This window comes from Danio aesculapii, chromosome 2, assembly GCF_903798145.1.
Source record: "Danio aesculapii chromosome 2, fDanAes4.1, whole genome shotgun sequence".
Classification (NCBI taxonomy): Eukaryota; Metazoa; Chordata; class Actinopteri; order Cypriniformes; family Danionidae; genus Danio; species Danio aesculapii.
The window spans coordinates 22,796,690-22,818,323 of record NC_079436.1 but is presented as its reverse complement, the minus strand read 5'-3'; the positions used below and the strand labels follow the sequence as shown (position 1 = coordinate 22,818,323).

General features: G+C 36.4%; 1 protein-coding gene across 1 annotated transcript in view; it reads left to right on the top strand.

Moving 5' to 3' along the window:
- sap130b (Sin3A-associated protein b) overlaps nt 1–21,086 on the top strand; it is a 36,184-nt gene extending 15,098 nt beyond the window's left edge. Inside the window, exons 11-21 of the mRNA XM_056475072.1 lie at nt 776–914; nt 3,769–3,887; nt 4,009–4,281; nt 4,398–4,572; nt 6,461–6,565; nt 6,699–7,060; nt 10,056–10,256; nt 13,174–13,299; nt 17,295–17,398; nt 17,489–17,602; nt 19,798–21,086. Of these exons, the coding sequence (XP_056331047.1) occupies nt 776–914; nt 3,769–3,887; nt 4,009–4,281; nt 4,398–4,572; nt 6,461–6,565; nt 6,699–7,060; nt 10,056–10,256; nt 13,174–13,299; nt 17,295–17,398; nt 17,489–17,602; nt 19,798–19,956 (1,877 nt within the window). The 3' untranslated portion in view covers nt 19,957–21,086. The remainder of the gene's footprint in view (nt 1–775; nt 915–3,768; nt 3,888–4,008; nt 4,282–4,397; nt 4,573–6,460; nt 6,566–6,698; nt 7,061–10,055; nt 10,257–13,173; nt 13,300–17,294; nt 17,399–17,488; nt 17,603–19,797) is intronic.
- The last annotated feature ends 548 nt before the right edge of the window (nt 21,087–21,634 follow it).

Genomic DNA, 21,634 nt, shown 5'->3' with positions numbered 1-21,634 from the left:
ATTGTACAATGTGTTTTTTTCAAACATATTCAAATTTAGTATTTCAAAGCACAACAAAATCAGTGTATTGCTTAACTAGGCTTCTTCTACATTCAAACACATTCATATGGTTTTAAATTGCGTTACAATTAGGGATGCAACAATTATTTTAGTTGTACGATTATAGTCTGAAGAATAATCATGGTTTCATTAGATTTTTTTTATTTAAACAAAACTTTATTATTAAAGATATGATTATTTAACAAGTACATTGTTACAAAGTATATAAAAAAGATATTCAAAACCCAGCCCTACATAATTATAATTTTTTCTCATTCAAACACAAAACTTACAGGCTGATGGCTTAATAACTACTGTATTTGCACAGTGAAACAGACTTTAGTTGAATGGTAAAAATCTTAACAGATGCTTTAGCAGAAACATGTAGAGCTGTTGTTGAAATCATAACTGTTTTGGTGGCATATCTTTGACATTGTGAGTTCATCTGTGAGGAATTTACACTCTTGCAACATAGCAATATGTTTACATTGTTTTTATGATCAGATTTCCTAGAACACAGGTGTCAAATCCAGTTCCTGGAGGGCCACAGCTCTGCACAGTTTAGTTCCAACCCTGCTTGAACACACTTACCTGTAGGTTTCAAATAAAATAAAGAACCCAATTGTGTTTAATTGGGGATTTGACACTGGATTTAACACCTGTGTCCTAGAAGGTATTGCTTGTAAAATGAAAGAAAGACTTATGTGTTGTTTTTTGCAACTTCTGTTCCACTTAGCTAAAGTGGTTCCGCAGCCTATCACACACACATCACCACGTATTCAGTCTGAATACACAGAAAGAGGGAACCTCATTCCAATCTCTGGCCACCGCTCCTCTCCCAACCCCATCACCATGGAGAACCGCACTGACAACAGGTATAAATCCTCTTCATTCATGTTTCAAATAGTCTACCAATGAGAGTTTACAGTGGCTGTTTGAGTCTATTTTTTTGCTTGTGAAGAACCTTTTGTACACAAAAATCTTGTTATAGATTTAAACTATGAGAGAGGGAGAGAGTGAGTTTAGTCATACCTATACTCATAAGCTGCGTCCCAAATGGCACACTATGCACTTACACACGCACACACTCAACAGCATAGTATACATATGTAGTGTTGGAATTGGAATACTAATTTTTTTTACTAAGCGGAAGTTCAAACTGTTTCCCTGATGACATTTGGCGGTTGCCAAATTAGTGAAATGAATGACCAAACTACCAAATAATACCTGCCATGAGTATAACTAGTATAAGTATTCACCATTGGGAGGTGGTATAATCACATTTGTAGGAGAATATTTCTTTCACAATCCAAAATAAAGTAATTCAACATGAGCACCCGAAAGCCTCACTCCTTCCTCTATGTTTTTAGAGTTTTCAGCGTAAATGCACTACTTACACTATTTATACTACAAAATGGCATGGAATAGTGCATAAGTATACGATTTGGAATGCACTTATAGTCAATCACCTTATTATATAGTGTGGATTGGATAAATCACTAAAGGGTTTGGGTCAGTTGTTTTTTTCATGTAAACACATTTATTAAAGATATTATTTAACAAGTACAGTGTTATAAAAAGTATCCTATACTAAAAAAAGATAATCAGAACCATTATGTAAATAAAATGTAGCAATTTATGACATGCATTTTGAATTTTCTAATATCACACCAGTTGCTGGTTCAAGTTTGCTATTTCCAATGGTGGCACGTCGTACTAGCGTTTTCCATGTGCAGCTAGTTGAAAACATCTCAACTTTTGACAATGCTGTAAGCTCACCACGAGTCATGTGACTAGAACTAACCAAAAAGCTTCATGCTTTGCATGGAATATACACATTTCAGTAATAACGATAGGATAATTACCTCAGACGAACACAGAGCACCCAAACACTGCAGTGGTTTTAAAATTTTCTCCATGAATTAAACTTGTATCAGAGCTACAGCAATGGTTTGTCAGTTTGTCTGAACAATGGTTGATGGTCACCTAGCAAGGACTAGTCAGGTGAGCGCAATTTAATATTGATAGGACTCTGATGGTGGCATTTTATAAGGCTTATATAGAATCCATATGAACTTTTTCAATGATTTGTTGGTTTGCCAAGTAAAACAGAAGAACTCACTGTATAAGGTTTTAAATACCTGCAGCAAAGTATTAGGGGTAAGGGGTATTAGTGTCAGGGTTATCCTATTTGTATGAAAGCCAGGTGTTTAAGAACGCCCATTAAATTACATCTGATATAATCCATCCTCTTTTTGATTCATTTCAAATACGTCCTTCAGGATGTCGGTATAGGGTCCATTTGGGGACCCTATATTTGTTCCTTGTGCGATCGATTTGCTGAATTTTAATGGGAAGAGGAGGCAGTTGCTGTTTTATTAGTACTATAAATGTTGTTTAATGTTTGTCTTAAGTGTGTAGTATGATATGTGTTGTACATCTGTTACGCTGCAGAACAATTCGCCCCAAAAGGGGACAATAAATTTTACAGTAACAGTACAATAGGGTTGGGCGATGTCGACCAATTTGGCATCGTACAATGTCTAATGTGAAACATCGCAATGGACGATGGCATCGTCGTCGTAGGCGGTGGTGAATTAATTAGTTATGAATAATTTATTAATTCATAACAAATTAATTATTTGTATTTCCCAGTGATGGGTTGCGGCTGGAAGGGCATCCGTTGCGTAAAACATGTGCTGGATAATTTGGCGGTTCATTCTGCTGTGGTGACCCCAGATTAATAAAGGGTCTAAGCCAAAAAGAAAATGATTGAATGAATAATTATTTGATGCCTACCGTTTCAACTACCTGACCCGCATGGTCTTTGTTTTACCCATAACCAAATCATAAATAAAAAAGATAAGTAACACACAAATTGCCACCTGTCAATAACCTTTTTCTACGGGACTCTGGCATGAATAGGCAGAGTAATCGGTGTCGTTATAATGGCGTCGACAAACTTGGTTGGTAAAAAAGGTGCACAACCAACAGCAACAACAGTATCTGAGGTTTTCGCTAAAATTACTAAGTACAAGTGTGAAAGCGAAAGCTTGAAGCAGTGTACTGACGCTGTGACATGTTACCTGACAGATTCAAAAGACCGAAGAGTCGTTAGGTATAGTGAAGCTTAATTAAATATCATGCTTAACAACTATAGTGAGATGCAATCCAGTGGTACATCCTTGATAAACTGTCCGACGTGCACTGCTCTCTGGGGTTTTGTGCTCAAAGCACCCCCTGACTGCTGGAGCTTAGACGCGAGTGTTTGCTGCAGCGCATGACAGAGTGTGTGTGTGTGTGTGTGTGTGTGTTTGCATGTGGTCATGTGATGTGCGTTTTCAGTGGTATAGTGTGGAAGGAGGGCTTATCAAAAACGCTAGGTGAAACGCCAGTGTGCACGTGGATCGTTTTTGTTCTAAAATGCCATTTTAAAGCTAAATGTATTCATGTAAATGGGGCCTAAGAGTGTATTTTTTGCGAGCGGGTTGCTGCTGTGATGGGGGCGGAGGATTGCGATGCCTCCTCAGCATCGTGATGTCTGTCGGCCATTGGCGATGGACTATGGCATCGTCTATCGACCCAACCCTACTGTACAGTAACAAATCGCATTGAAAATGGTGAAGGAAGTGACGCACTCATGCTTTCTATGCATTTTGCACATGATATGGAAACAGCCCCTGATAATACACGTTTCTGTGCTGACAATATAATACTACATCTCCACAGACAATCTGTTCCAGTACAGTTTCAGTACTTCCTGCCCACCTACCAGTCTGCACCGTACCCGCTGACCCACACATACACCCCCATCACCAGCTCTGTGTCATCTATACGCCCTTATCCAGGTACTGTGTTGTGCTTAATTAAGTTAATATTACAAAAACATATACAGTTCCCATCGCCATAAAAATTCACTGATATTGGAGAGCTTTAGGTTATTAACACACCTTTATCATGTGGACACAGTGACTGCTCAGGCGCCCAGTGCAGCCATGCCCACCCAAGCTGGTGTAGGAGTCGCATCTGCAGTTCATCTGAACTCAATGCAGCTGATGACAGTTGACCGCATCACTCAGATCAACACTCAAAACATCCAACCGGCTGCCATGACAGCACAGGGCATCCAACCTACACCCATCCAAGCCCAGAGCCTGCATACATCTGCCCAGATCACCACCTCGAGTATCCAGCCTTCACCAGTTAACCAACAACAGCCTCCAACTGAGTCTAAAGCTTCAGGTGAGGAGCCTCAGATCAGCTCTGAGCCTTAATTTAAGATCTGGATATGAGTTCATACTAAACATGTGAAAGAAAAAGGTAGTGATGAATGTCTTTCTGTGTTGTTTTCATTTTAGTTGTACTGGCTGATTGTTCCACACTTGTGGCTAATTCTATGAGCAATGCATTCAGCAACAGTCAGCCTGCCTCCACTCTGGCCCAGACGCACAATCAGAATGCCAACACAGGAACACCATCACTTGTGACGTCTCCTAGACCCAGCATTCTGCGCAAAAAACCTGCCAATGAAGGGTGAGCATGAACTGTAAATCTCAAGTTCAAGTCAAATTTCACCTCCAAATTAAATACTTATTTTGAATAATTCATTTTGGATAAAGAAACCCTTTTCGGGAGTAATTAAGTATTTGTTTTCTTTCTTTGCATTGTGTAATTGTTTTACTCTCAGAATCTTCTTTTTATTATTTAAAAAAAATATTAGATATATACTATAATGCAGTATTAGATGTCAGCAGGATTTGTGATTACAAAAAAATCCCTACCATAATTCCTAAAGTACTACTTTACAATTGTACTTCACACTTTAAATATTTTAAATAAATGTAATTAATACATTTACAATTTCAAAATATGGTCAACTATATTAATTAAAAAGATATTTCAATTAAAATTAATTTAATTACAACTGTTTGGCTTGCATAATTGCCTTTATGATTTGTTAGCATCTGCTCATAGAGATCAGTTTTGTTTATTTTCTACTATTGGAATATTTAGAATTGGCTTTTGTTCATATTTTTACCGATTTTCATTTTACAGTTGGTTTTAGTGTTTGGACTAAGCTTTTATGTTATTTCAAGAGTTCACACTTAGCTGATAATCAATAAAGCGTATTTGGCATGCGGTCCCGGGAGAGACCCCTGAGCTCGTAATATCCTCGAGGCCAGGGCTCCCTCCCGTTAGAAGGGCGAGAGGGGAGTTCGAGCTCAGGTAGGTCTCGAGAACTCCCCTGCTTGTCGCCGCGTGAGAAGTGTAAACTAGGGTTGTTTTCGGTGATAATTTGGTTTAGTCGATTGGCTATGGTTTATGTTTTTGGACAGTGGGAGGAAACCGGGGGACCCGGGGGAAACCCATGCGAACATGGGGAGAACAAGTAAACTTTGCACAGAAACACCAACCAGCCCTACCGGAAAAAGGGGGAGGAAGTAGGGGTGGAAGGGGGGAAGCTTCAAGACGAAGATAACTGGAGTGAAAAACTCTGGTTGTTTATAATGCTTCCGTAATCATCTAATGGGTCAGATTACAGAGCTAATGAGGAGCCAGCAGTGTTGATCATAAGCACGTGATCCTCTCGAAATTAGTTTATAAATGATATGATTATGAATGATAAATGAATGATAAATGAAAATGATGTTTATTAATACTTCGAAGTGCTGCATTCAAATCTGCGTTTGACCGAGAGTGATTTGACAAACAATTAAACAACACAGAAGTACTGGGAGAACAGTTTATAGTTCAGATATAAACACTGACATTTATGGTAAAGATTAAAATCACCGTTAATGGAACTTGATGCTGGTGAATGTTGTAGCAATTACATTGTTTAACCAACAGGTGGCGACAAAAAACCATCAAAATTATGTCACTGAATAGGTTTTCAAAAATGATATACCTATAATGAAATGTTAAGTTTTATGTCTGAATTGTTGAATCATTCATTAAAAGTAAATACGATATGTTGTACAAGAGGTTAAATTTCTATGTTTAGCATTATAAACATCAGTAGCAATGATAATTTTTCGTATAGAATATTTTCCTTTTTTTCAGCTTGTTCTTTCTTGATTTTTATTTTTATTAAAATTACAGGTTCTAAGTTATGTTTGTTGAAACCATTTCTTTTTGCAGTAATATTTTTGTATATATGGAATGCAAATGACATTTGTCTCCTCCCTTTTTTTTCTGATCTGAAAAATGGTTTAATCAGTGACTCAAAAACCACAGTGTAATCCGAACCATGAGATTTGTGATCTGTTACACCACTACTATTTAGCAATCCAAGTTTATGTAATTTTTGCTCTTCAACTTAAAAAAACCTCACCTATTTAGTTATTATTCATTTTGTCATATTATTCTTTATCATATTACTTAATATTAATGTTTTTCTTATGCTTTTGTTGTATTAAAGTGCTGCTGTTAGGAAGAATCTGATCCCAACTCAGCTTGGTGACACTACAGCCCCCAGAATCGATGGACCCATCAGGAGTGCGTCAGGATCACCTCGTCCTGCAGGGTAAGAAGTATACAGATTGATTTCGAGATCTTAAGACCTATTTAACACATTCATCCTGAATCTTAGTAATGCAATATATGCAATAATGTCATCTCTGCTTTAAAAACAATAAAATCTCCAAACTCATTGGCAGAGTGAAGCCCAAACCTGACATCCACATGAGCCTCGCCCCGTCAGTGGCTGCTGCAATAGAGGCATTTCCTAGCCAGGGAACTGAGCAGCAAGCACAACACGTGGGACCACCTCCCTCTCAGCTGGCCTCTCAACCTCTTCCATCCCTCCTGGCATCAGTGACCCCACCTTCCCAACCTGCACCTGCTCTTTCAGCCTTGCCTACAGCCATGGCAGTCACTCCGCCAATCCCCTCAATGACCAATGTAGTGGCTCAACCCATTCAGCCAGCGGCTAGTAATACTTCAGTATGTGCCATCAGCTCCAATCTTCCAGAATTGAATATTAAGCAGGAGCCGGAACCAGTGGATAGTTCAAAACCAGGTGGGATCTTTTGCATTTGATGTCAAGTCTGTAGTGAAAATTATAATTAAGAACAATTTATAAACACACAGAAATGCAACTGTAAAAGGTCTTTGCACACTGAAAGCCAAAGTTTTCGTATGTGTTTTTTTTTTTTTGTCACACACACAAACCCTGCACACCAAGTTAGAAGCATATTAATTAATCCATTAAGCTTTCGTTTGCCTCAGTTACTTTTTTAAAAACTTTATGACATAATCTTTCACAAACCGTTTATCTGAAATTAGTACCTACCATCCTGATTTCCTAGCTGTTCCACAATTACATGCAACAATTGATTTTTGTATGCCATGTCTTAATATTCCAGACTTTGCTTATCATAAAGAGCTTTGTGTTGTGGGACCAAGTGGATTAGTTCCTCCAACACCATTTTGAATTTTGCCTTTCGCTAGAATGGTGGACCTAAATTGTCAAAAAAACATTTCTAAACATCTTTTTGGATCCGAAAAGCAGAAAAAGTTGTACCCGATTAAATTTTTAAGAATGACGAAAGTTTATACGATATATATATACGATATATATATATATACGATATATACGACACGATATAAGGTTGAATTTATTCTTTATCATGCGAAAATTATGGATGAAAATTTCGGATTCAGTGGTCAATAACTTTAATTGTCCCTGACTGTTCTTAGAACTGTTCGACACAACAGTATAGCTGCTTTAGTGATCTGCATTTTTCAGAGAATTTAAATCAGGTTTAGATCCGGACACTGAACTGGCCATTTCATTATTTCAGTGTTTTCAACTTCAAGCAAATGCTTTTACTTTGTAGTGAGGCTCATCGTCCTGCATTAAAATTGCAGGCTGATTGGGTCATGAATGCAGGGAAGGAACCACATGGTGTCTTAAACCTGCATTTACTAAGAGACTCAATTGTAAAGTCAGGACACCAGCTAAAAAACGTTTGTGTAAGATAATAGCAGAGATGGCAAAAGTACACACATCCTTTACTCAAGTAGAAGTACAGATACTCATGTTTAAAACCACTCTGGTAAAAGTTGAAGTACTAATTACACTTTTGTACTCAAGTAAAGAATGGCCTGGCCTGTAATATGTACTTAAGTAAAAAGTATTCAGTACTGTATGTGTTTTAGTTTCACAGTAGTAACTACACCGCACATCATGTATACATCTATACAAAATAACTTGCATTTCTAATTTTGTCAACAACAAATTAGCCAAGCAACATCGTTCTACAATATTGTCCAACAACACTGCTCAAAGTTGCCTGTATCACCACCTGGACACAAGACTTAACTATATGGCTGTTATAAACAACGGCTGCCATACTGTTCATATACTCTAAAACGTAATTCTATAGGCTGCCTATATTTTTGTAATTAATAAATGTCTTAAATTTAACACTCTGTTTTCTCCAAAACACATTTCAGTTTTTTGTACTTTTGATAAAATAAAAAACGTTAACGTATCTGACTACAAATAATTTTTGCAATATGGTAAAGCTGCTTCATTTTCTGAAACGGCAACACTTGCAAGCTCATACGATTTCACTGTTTGTTTGTTTATTGTTTTGTTAGTTTATTTTTAGAGTATTGTGTATATTTTATTTAATGGAAAAGGTTATTAACGCTGATAATACATTTTTGCATCATGTTTTTTCACGGTATAAATTTCTGATCATTTTCATTATAATTGTATTCATATATTACCCCGTATTAATACTTTTGATGTTTTAAAATATTTAATTAACAATCTAACAAATTTAAATTAGACTACAATGTATATAATAAACATGTTAAAACTATAAAAGAATATAAATTCTGTACTAGGAAATATGAACTTAAAGACAAATAAATAAAGGACATAAATCCCAATGCATAACGCAATCATAAAGTATTTCATTAGTTTAGTACTAACTGTACTAACTCTTTCACGGTATTAGATTGAAGAATCAGATGCCTCCAGTGTTCATACTTTCATAGTGTTCGAAAGTGGACAAAAGACTTTTTAATAGCATTTAAATGCCAGATTTGAACAGGAATTTGTCTCTTGTTTACTTGTGATCTGATCAGCCCAAACTCATCTTATTATCTGGTATGTTTACATCGCTGTTTCTCTCTGTCCCATCCATGTTCGTCATTCTTGCCTTTCTCATGGTAAGTTTAAAAACAAGCCCACCTGTGGTGCGTGTTCAGAAGTTGAAAAAGCCACGCACTGCAACACACAGGTGCGCGGCGACGAGAAATGTATTGTTTGATTAAAAAGGTGTTTAAATTGTGCAATGACAAGAAATAACATAGATCATGCGACAAAACACATGAAAAGGAAAGCAACGAGCCGATTCAAAAATGTAAGAAATAGAAAGTACAGATATTTTTGTAACAATGTAAGGAGTACAAACTCAGAAAAAGGAGTACCACTCAGAAAAATAGTGGAGTAAAGTACCGATACCAGAAATATCTACTTAAGTACAGTAACGAAGTATTTGGAGTTAGTTACTTCCCATCTATGGATAATAGCAGATTAACATGAGTGACTGGAAGGTATTTAAAAATGTTCTCCAAGTTTGATCAGTGTTCTTCTTTAAATATCTCATTTACATTTTAAAAACTGTGCTTCAAAATAAATAATATGGTTTATAAAGCTGCTCTTTTACTCCTGATTGGAATAACTTTTCAATAAAACTAAGCAGTTTGAAATATTTGAGAATCTTGTTTATTGCATATAATATTCTGATGACTAAGTTATTTTTAAATTAATCAATTTAGCACTGTGGCTATAGAAATAAATGAGACTGTTGAGGTCTTGCAATCAGTAGCTTAGGCAGCATTCAAATGTTTGCTTGTATTGGGTCTTTAAACCAAACGAGATGATGAAGAGAAATATAATCTTTCAGAAGGGCATATATCTGCAGCTTAACATATGAACCAGCTCCTTCTTTAACTGAGGAAGTGTTTTTTTTTTCCTCATTCTTCTGTGACCTCAGGGCCACAGATGTTGACAGTGCCTCCTACAGACCTCACGCTTGGAGCTTCACCCAGAAAGAAGCCCCGCAAACAACAGCACGTCATCTCCACAGAGGAGAGCGAGATGATGGAGACCAACAGCACAGACGAGGAAAAGTTTCCTCCCAAACCCCTCAGCCAACGAGCTGAGAAACGCAAGTCCCCTCCTAAAGAATACATCGGTAAGATTAATCAACGGTGATTTAACATATTTAATAGAAAATAAGTTGATTATGGGTCACTGGGTCGAAATTGCATTCTTGTGAATAAAAAAAGCAAGTAGGTAATTTGCATGTAATGTATTTGTAATGTGCACAAGTCACATTTTATAATGTCATTCAAAATTATTATTTAAAATAGACTTTATTGACATATTTTAGTTCCCATCACTGCAAATCCTTCAATTTCAATGGTGTTTAGAACAGAAAATAAATAATTCAAGGGTGCTAAATGTTCTTTCACATACATTTAAAGTCAGAATTATTAGCCCCCTTTGAATTTTTTTTTCTTTTTGAAATATTTCCCAAATTATGTTTAACAGAGAAGAAATTTTCACAGTATGTCTGATAATATTTTTTCTTCTGGAGAAAATCTTATTTGTTTTATTTCGGCTAGAATAAAAGCAGTTTTAAATTTTTTAGTTATTAGCCCCTTTAAGCAATATTTTTTCCCGATAGTCTACAGAACAAACCATCGTCATACAATAACTTGCCTGATTACCATAACCTGCCTAATTAACCTAGTTAAGCCTTTAAATGTCTGTGTAAAACAAAACAACAACAAAAACTTTTTTCTCCATTGAACAATATACTTTTTATTTTAGGAAACATATATTTTGCACCAATAAACAGGCTAAATAATTAAAATTATTGACTTCTGCTCTCTTCATTACTTTCAAAAACACAGATTTCTTTACAGCACATTTAAGAAAAAGAAACGGTATAACAGAAAATTTTTTGTTTTAAAACCTTGACTTTGATCGTCCCATGACTAATCCAAATCTGTTTGTGGTTTTGGCGTGTTTTGCTTGCTTGATGCTAAACAGCCTTATACGAGTGGTTTTGGAATACAAGTCACCATCTGTTTTAGATGGCAAAAGAGGGAAAAAGACAGTTCTATTCTAATGAATATGGTGTTAACAGGTTTAATAATCTTAAAGATTATACTTAAAAATAATAATGTTTTTATTCTCTACATCAAAAATGACAAAAAATCAAGTTGTAATGTATATAATGTGGAAAAAAATAACAATTATTAAATTAGTTAACACTTCATTTTAAGTTCCTTCTTGCTTATTACCTGCTTATAATTAAGATATTTACTGTTTCTTAGTAGATAAAAAGTATGATCTTAATCTACATCCTTAATCTTACCCATCCCATCCAGTACCTAAACCCAACTGCTACCTTACTAACTAATAACAAGCAGCAAATTAATACATCGAGCTTAAAGTCTTAGTTAATGGCTTGTTAATATTGAGAATTGTACCTTGAAATAAATTATATTATAATAAATGTAATTATTGAAATCATAGAAGTATGTTATAATTATTATTTTTTAATTTTGTCCTATAAAAATTCATATTTATTTGTACACTTATTGAATCTGTAAGCATGCAGTTGTTTAAAGTGATGATTTATTTTTAAAAATAAGATTTTTATGATTCCCAAGTGAAGCAAAGGCTCTATTTTTGGCTCTGGAATACATTGAAAATGCTGAAGAACACAATTTTATTATTTTTTCTGACTCAAAATCTTGTCTACAAACATTGAATTCTTTTAAACTAGAGAATCCCATTATTATTGGCATTTTTATTAAAGTGAATGAACTACAGAGAAAATTTTCCAATACAGTTTTCTGCTGGATCCCAGGACACGTTGGACTGTTTGGAAGCGAACAAGCTGCCAAAACAGCCCTAGCAGGAAAGATAAAGGAGTGCAAAATCCCACCTTCAGATTTAAAGTCACTAATAAAGGGCTGCATTCTTAACAAATGGCAAGCAGAATGGGATCAGTGCTCAAAAAATCTTTTTGAAATCCAATCTGAAATAGGAAAAAAATCTTTTTTCTTTTTTTTTAACATAAGACATGATGAGATTGTTTACAGAAAATGCCATATCGAATACACAAGACTCACACAAGAATATTTACTCAAAGAAGAAGAACCCCCAAAATGTCAATATTGCAACAGAAACCAAACTGTTAAACATATTTTTGTGGAATGCCCTATTTTTTAATGTTATCAGACAACAATTTTTATCTGGAGAGACTTTAAATGAAATATTTTTAAATGTGAATCCTTCTAAAATTGTCAATTTTTATCAAAAGTAAACCTTTATCTTGTATATTATCATTATTGTTATTTGTATAGTTTATCTTGTACATTATTTGTTGCTGTTGATGACTTAATTGTTAGAATATTTTATAAAATGTGGTAAACTTGATCTTTTTTTTTGCCATGACATAGCCAGAGAAGCTGGTATGACAATAAACTCAAAATTCTCCCTCTATGATTCCCAAGGCTGCATTTATATGATCAAAATACAGTAAAAATGTTATGCAGTTGTGAAATAATACAATATAAATTAACAGTTTAGTTTAAAGGTTTTTCGAAATGCAGTTCATCCTTAATGCTTTAAATCATTTAATGTAAAAAAAATATATATTTTTAACAACCATTTTGTAACCTTGATTGCAATTCAGCATCGCAGTTATTGTTATTATACATCCAGCAATACTTCTTTTCTTTGATTGTTGTCTCTCCTTTCAAAAAAAGAAAAACTTACCTCAGCCGCATATCTTAAGCCTCCCTCCTGCCTTATATCTGTGAAAGTCCATCAACCTTTGTTCCATATAGTACATTATGAAATGGCAACAGTGTCAGTGTCGTAACATCAGTTTGTATAGAGGCCAAATGTATAAGTTCAGGAACAAGATAAAGAGAGAAAAATGAGCCTCATCTTGGGAGATCGTAAATCACTATAGAGATTACTAGCAACTACAGCTGCTCTGATGACAGCAGTTCTGAGCAAAAAATAACAAACTGACTTCCCACTGTTGTGTAAGATGATTTGGTACTGATTTGTGTGTCTGATTGCAGATGAGGAGGGAGTTCGGTATGTTCCCGCCCGAGTTCGCCCTCCGATTACCCTGTTACGCCACTACCGGAACCCCTGGAAAGCAGCATACCATCACTTTCAGAGATACAGTGACGTCCGTATAAAGGGTTTGTCCAGCCTTATCACTTAGTATCTTATTGCCGTTTTTGTGTTTATTCAGTAATAAAGTGTCCTAGGGCTGGGGAACCATTCAGAATTTTTTATTTTTTAATTTATTTGTTTTATTTTTTCCCCAAATTTAAGAAAATTATCAGTAAATGCTTTTTAATTACAGGTTCATGGGTGCATAAAACAGATCCCACCTCTTTATTCAGATTCAATAAGTGGTCATAAACTATATTTACATAGTTAGACATAAGCCTCTTTCACACATGCAGACCTTTGCAGAAAATTACCAGCAATTTTCCAGAAAGATCTGTATGTGTGATCAGGCCGTTTTTGAAAATGCTGCTAAATTCGTTCCGGCAATTTTCCAGAAAGAGAAGATGTAATTTGCTGGAATGCTGCGCTGTGTGAGCACAGAAGTAAGATTGCTGGAAAGAACGCAGTCACGTCTAGAATGCTCTGACGTGAGACGTCTGCTTTAGCCAATCAGAACATTCAGATTTATTCACATTCGTGCTATTTATGAAAATAAAGCCTTTGAATATTTTTCCAGACACATTTAGCTGCTAAAGGTTTAAATAAAAGTGAAACCATCAAAAAAAAGACAGACCTCTTCTGTTTACAAAAACAAGTGCTGCCGCTTAAAGCTCATTTCTGGTTAATGATGTTAGAATTTGCCAGTATTTTGGAATGGATGTGTGAATGTTCTTTTCCGGAAAAATTCCGGAACATCTGTGCCTGTGTGAACACCTTTTTTATTAATTTACCGGTAAAGTCGTTCCGGAAATTTCTGGATATTTACTGGTATCACTGTGTGAAAGGGGCTGTAGACCCACACATATGTAGATATTCAGCCTTTTATTCTTTTATTTGAATTAGGTTGTTGTTGCTTTAAGATACAAGAATAATGTCTTCATGCTGTTTTCACTTCAGATGCAACTGACTGTTTAAATAAATAATCAGCAAAATGGACATTTCAACACAAGTGTGTATTTAATCACAAACATGATGTAAATTTAGCACTTGCATGCTGAGATGACTCTTTCTTCGAGATGTAGTGGGTAGGGCTGGCGGTATAATGGCCTGTATCGTTACTGAGGATTAAATGCTTTTGATTATTGAACACACTTGTGTTTGCTACACCCTCTGCTGACTAACACGACTGATTCACATAGGTGTGCTGGAAACCTTAGACTAGAAAAATGAAAGTAAAATACACATTAAAACATTAAGTTATGTCATAAAATGCTAAGTCTTGTTTGATATATTGTTTTATATATATATATATCAGTATGTCACAAAAGTGAGTACACCTCTCACATTTCTGCAAATGTTTATTTATATCTTTTCCTAGGACAACACTGCAGAAATAACTCTTTGACACAATGAAAAGTAGTCAGTGTGAAGTTCATTTAGCAGTGTAAATTTATTGTCCTCTCAAAATAACTAAAAATACAGCCAATAATAGCTGAACCCCTGGCAACATAAGTGAGTACACCCCTAAGAAAAAAATGTAAATGTTAATTATTTTGTGTGGCCACCATCATTTTCCAGCACGGCTTTAATTCTCCTGGGCATGGAGTTGACCAGAGCTTCACAGGTTGCCACTGGAGTCCTCTTCCACTCCTCCATCACAACATCATGGAGGTGGTGGACATTTGACACCTTGTGCTCCTCCACCTTCCTTTTCAGGATGCCCCAGATGTGTTCTATGGGGTTTAGGTCTAGAGACATGCTTGGCCAGTCCATCACCTTTACCCTGAGCCTCTTTAGCAAGCCAGTGGGCATCTTGGAGGTGTGTTTGGGGTCATTATCTTGCTGGAACACTGCTTTGTGGCCCAGTTTCTCGAGGGAGGGGATCATGCTCTTCTTTAGTTTGTCACAGTACATGTTAGAATTCATGTTTCCCTCAATAAAATGTAGCTCCCTAATGCCAGCAGCCCCACATCATGACACTCCCACCACCATGTGTAACGGTAGGCAAGACACACTTGTCTTTGTACACTTCACCTGGTTGCCGCCCCACACGCTTGACACCATCTGAACCAAAAAGGTTTATCTTGGTCTCATAAGACCAAAGGACATGGTTCCAGTAATCCTGGTCCATAGTTTGCATGTCTGCAGCAAGTTGTTTGCAAGCTTTCTTGTGCATCGTCTTTAGAAGAGGCTTCCTTCTAGGACGACAACCATGCAGACCAATTTGATGCAGTGTGCGGCGTACGGTCTGAGCACTGACAGGCTGACCTCCCATCGCTTCAATCTCTGCAGCAATGCTGGAAGCACTCATCCGTCTGTTTTTCAATGACAATTTTTGGATGTGACGCAGAGAACATGCACTCAACTTCTTTGGCGGACCATGGCGAGGCCTGTTTTGAGAAGAACCTGTCCTCTTAAAGCGCTGGATGGTCTTGGCCACTGTGCTGCAACATATTTTCAGAGTGTTGGCTATCTTCTTATAACCTTGGCCATCTTTATGCAACGCAACAATTCGTTTTTTCAGGTCTTCTGAGAGTTGTTTGCCATGAGGTGCCATGTTGAACTTTGAGTGGCCAGGTTGAGAGAGTGGAAGAGCTTTTATACCAAATTTAACTCACCTGCTATTTGGTGACACCTGGGACAGTGTAACACAAATGAGTCACATGACACAGGGGAAGGAAAATGACTAATTGTGCTCAATTTGTACATTTTTTCTTAGGGGTGTACTCACTTTTGTTGCCAGGGGTTCAGCTATTATTGGCTGTATTTTTAGTTATTTTGAGAGGACAATAAATTTACACTGCTAAACAAATTTTACACTGACTACTTTTCATTGTGTCAAAAAGTCATTTCTGCAATGTTGTCCCACGAAAAGTTATAGATAAATATTTGCAGAAATGTAAGAGGTGTACTCACTTTTGTGATCCGTGGAGCGATCGATTTGAGGTAGCCTGCTATTTTTATTTGACAGAAGAAAAAAAAACATATGATTGGACAAACAGCATATGCCAGTTCTTTAAAGGGTTCAGTCAGTGTTTTCGTTTTGTAATCTAAATTTGCCATTTGAATTAAAAATATTTAGGGAAGGCAGATTTATTTTGTTCTTTTTATTTAGTTTATTCTGTTTTCTATGCTGTTGGAAACACTGCAGCTGTGTGAAGATGTTCTGTTCTGTCGGCTGTTGTTCACATGTTAAAATAAATCCGCATTTTTATTAAATATGAATTTAATATTAATCTGACCAGCTAACCATTAATATTCAGTTAACGCAAAATTAACCAAAATGAGCATCCCCAGTCCTAGTTCCTGCCTGATGAGAAATTCATTCTGAGGTATTCTGGGTTTAATTTTTCACTGTGATGCTGATAAAACTGAGCTCTCTGGAATGTAATACAAATTCGTAAGCTGTTGCCATGGGAACAAAATGCTATGTATGGTCAAAAAAAAAGTAAAAAAAAAAAAAAGTAAAAAAAAAAATATATATATATATATATATATATATATATATATATATATTGCATGTGTAACCCTACACATTACCTAACCCGCTCCAAACTGGGATCGAAATGGTGACTTTCCGCATGGGAGTTGGTTGCTCTTCCAAGGAAGTCTAAAGACCATGGCTTCTAACGTCTGTCGCTAGTGCACTTTTCAGAGGTCAGAGGAGTGAGGTTTACTGGCACAGCACTTCACTAGCTGGCCTCTGCTACACTCACCCCCCTAAACCTCACTCCCATCCAGGTCACGGCACCAATGTAACCCCGCCAGTCCTACTCCACCCAACCCGCTCCGAGCTGGGATGCGACTTTCCGCATCGGAGTCAGTTGCTCTAACAAGGAGGCTAAAGACTATGGCCTCTAGCGTCTGTAATACAGAACATAGAAAAAAACAATTCATGGGTATTGATAATTTATATCATATCAATCACTTACAAAACAACTATTAACTTACATTTTTATTTTGTCCAGCCCTAATTGTGTCATTAGTTGTTCATTAACAACAGCTTGTGTTCTCCAATCAGAGGACAAGAAGGGGAGCATGCAGGATGTGGCCAATCAGAAGGGAGTTGTGTGCAGAGCCCAGGGCTGGAAAATTCACCTCTGTGCAGCTCAGCTGATGCAGCTGGTGAGACTCTCTCTGAGACTTTAGCAGTCACCCAACAATGGACATGTCAAGTTTATGTGGGAGTAATTGGGTTTTGTCTTCTGTCTGCAGTCCAATCTGGAGCATGACGTCTACAGTCGCCTGACGACTCTCCAGGAAGGCTTCGTCCCCAAGAAAAAGGCCGGAGCTGACGATGATCTTCATCGTATAAATGAGCTCATACAGGTTGGAGCCATTGGTCTTTTTAAATACAAATGATAACTTTCAAAATGGGTATTCAGCAATATTAACCCTTTATCAGACCTCCTAGTTTTTCCACGATTTCTTTTGTGATTATTATTTTTTTTGCATTAAAAGTGACGTATTTTTTCGTCTATAATTTCCAGAGATTTGCATACAATTTTGCGATTAAAATATATATATATATACATTTAAAAAATTAGGTAGCCTACTATGATAGGTGGGCAATCTGAAACAATGACACTAATCATAAAAATAAAGCTTCTTTATTTTGGTCTCTTGTCAAGACAAGATCTGAAACGGTAAGGAATAAGCCAAAGGAAGGTTGTGTTACACTTGTTTTTACCCACGATTTTACTTTCTCTCAGATTTCACTCCCCGGAGCATCTGACATCATGTCACACATAAGACATGCGCTAGGGCTTCCCCTGCTGTAATACACCTAAAACACAGATTGCTGTAAAACTCGTCAATAGCAGGGTAAGCGTTTTCTCTCGCTAACTGCAGGGAAAGAGTTAAACAAAATAATTTATAGATTTGACACATCATAATACCAGCTATACATGTAAAGCACAAATAATGTCCTTCAGTTTGGTTATGTCCAGCAGCCATCACCCTGGAACAAATCTCATCTCCACCGGTTTGTTCTATTGCTCCAACTTTCTTTTGCAGTCTGAAGCGCGTCAAACGCACAAAATGCCCAATTCGGGCCACAAGATATCTATATCTCATCTTTGCATTGACTTCACATGTAAATCACTCACGCTTCATCTGCGTCTGCTTACTGCACAAGCTGAACACTCCCCTGTCTCCCATTCCATGTAATGTAAGGATTGTGAGGGAGCAGGTGAGACGTCGTTTTTAGAGAGACACTCAAATACATCACGTGCGTTGCGTATGCAATGTCTATAAGTCATGTAAACCAGTTCATTGCAAACTAAAAAGGTTTCATTTCATTATATGGTTTGAAATGTGATGTTTTATGAGATTATTTACATTTTTTGAGATTGTTTTGCGTTTAATTAAGATTTTTGCAGGAGCGCAAACATTTGTGACTTTTTTGTTGATTTTGCTATGGATTCAGCGATCGCGGAATCGCGAAAAACTAGGGGGTCTTCTTTATTGGGCACACATTTAAATATGAATTGGAAATCCATTGGTACTAGGGGTTATTACAACTTTTATGACTTGTGTATTATGTATATTATTGTATAAAATGTATATTATGATCAATTTCAATGAAGTTACCATATTCAAAAATCAATAGCCATGACACTTTTAGGAGTAAAAAAATATATACAGACAACACAAAATGAATAGTCATATCTTCTGGACGTTAATGGCAAACACATCGTGCATTCTTGGAAATTCGTATGAACTTTGTATGCCGTTCACTTGACGTTTATGCATCACCAAGGACCAAAGTTACAGCTAAAAACTTTTAAGGAAAAAGGCACCATCTTCCATTTTGAATGGCCTGTGAATGAGTGAATATTGGATGGGGGGGGGGGGGGGGGGGGGGTTGAATCAATGATCCGTTTACCTAATTTGGAAATCTGATGCTTTTTGTGCGTGTGCGCGTGTATGCTTGCGCAAAATGCAGTAGAAGTTGATGTAATTCTAATTATCAATGTTTAATATTGCATCTAGATTATTTTAAATCATCACAGCCAAATCTTCAGATATGAAACATAATTTAACGATCCGTTTTAAATATGAGTATTAAATGTTCTGATGCCAAAATTCCCTTGTTACTCAATTAGTTAATTTAGACAAAAGTATTGGACATTTTTTAAGGCAAAGCAAATTTATTCGAATAGTACATTTCATAAACAATGGTAATTCAAAATGCTTTACATAAACATGAGCAAAAAAAAACAAGTATAAAAAATTTAAATCAGCAAAGTATAAAAATTAAAAACAGGTTTTACATATGTTTTAGATTATTATTATTATTATTGTTGTTGTTGTTGTTGTTGTTGTTGTTGTTGTTGTGATGTTATATGAGATTTAAAAAATCAGTTCTTTCATCCAGTCATTAATTTTGTTTTCAAATCACAATGGGACATCAAGTTAGATCCTCACTCACATTGTGTTGTCTGAATCCAGCATTATTGACCCCATTGTTGTTGTTGTAGTATCAATGCTGTTGATGTTAATCTTAATATTTTACTTCACAGGGCAACATGCAGCGCTGCAAACTAGTGATGGACCAGATCACAGAAGCCCGAGACTCCATGTTGAAGGTGTTGGACCATAAAGAGCGCGTCTTGAAGCTGCTCAATAAGAACAGCAGCACTAAGAAGCTCAACAAGCTGAAGCGCAAGGACCGAGCGTGAGACAAACTGACCTGTGCTGGACTGAGTTCAGCACGAACACAGAAAACCTCCTGCTCCAAGACTTCTCGCCTCTCTTTATCTCTACCAGAGATAATTCACATCCAGTCCTGATCCGATGGCAAGACGTCTCTATCTGGCAAGCCCTTCCTTTCCCAGCACACACTGAAGATATAGGAAATGACAGTGTTAAATGAACAACATACATCTTTAACAGTATTTTCACTGAAATATGAACGTCTAAATGTTTCATTTCAATCAAGACACCTTAACTGGGTCACTATTTTAGGGAGGTTTTTGGATGTTGATTCCATTTTAAAGTTATTTAAGCATCCATGGGTGAACTCTCAGTAAAAGCAATGCTGTATAATCTTCACGTTCTAGATTATATTCAACACTATTTCATTTGGGTGCCTTGAATGGTGATCTAGTATTTTGACAGTCATCTGTACTGTATTCAACACCAAATGACAGTATTAGGTAATGGCCGTTCTTCGTACTGGAAGATTTCCATTTTGAGTTGTAGCACTCAAAACGATAAGAACTGAGAAGCCATAATGACACCATCCTCATTGTAGTATACAAAGACTGAAGTATTTTACCACATGTGTATTGTGGGAAACGTTAAAGGTGCTTTGGTGAATGGAGTATTGTGCCTTTCTGTGTGCCTCATGTAACATGGGTTTGGATTGCTGGAAGCGGTTTCTCTGAGGTTTTTCGGAGTCTGAATGTCAGAATCATTTTATGTTCTTGCGTCACTGCCTGTCGATGTGTGAGGATTGTTTTTATGTATCATCAGTCTTAGAAGCGCTGCTCCAGATACTACTCTCTGGATGGGCTCTTTGGTCATTTAAGCATTAACGGTGGTGAGAATCATGTTCAGAATCGCATCACGTCAGAATTAGAGAAGTATGATTGTTGTGTATCTAAGTTAAGCCTAAGTATATAAAAATAAGCCCCCTTCCGTTTTGTTTACTTCCTCAATGAACAATATTATGTTTATTTTTCCAGTTAAGTTGCTTGAAGAAGTGTCATTTGTGGCAAAGACGAAGTGTTGTATGCTGTTTCATTTGGAATGACATTTCATGTTGCACTCCGCTGCTGAAGTACAGTAAAGACACTTTGTACATCTATCTGTGGTGTGTTTGTTTCTAATTTAACTCGGGGAAATCCAAATGTTGATACTGGTGTATGTCCTCCCACCAAAACAAGTCTTCTTCTACTGTCACAGCTGAATTAGATGTTTTAGCCTTTTTTGAAGAAGTAGTTAATAATTTTGTTTAAAAAAAAAGATAGTTGCAAATTGTTCGTTTGTAGCATTAAACACATCTTACAATGTTGTAAATAACTTCTGATTCCAAAGAAATATGGTTCTTTTGATCCATCGAAAAATCAGTTTATATACATACATATATACACATGCACTAACACAGAAACGTGTTTTATATTGATAGTTAATTTTGAAATTAAAACAGCGAACTGTTCGATAAGAGCTACTTTTTTGAGAAAACAGCTGTGATTATGAGGTGAGCACCGATGAAACCGTAGATGGGAAACCCGATTGCTCCTCCATGACATTGGGGTACAAGTGATAGAAGTGTATCTATAGCAAAGAGCTGCAAATAAGCAGATATTATAACAATCTATCGATAAACACACACCTTATTCTCTCACTCTGCAC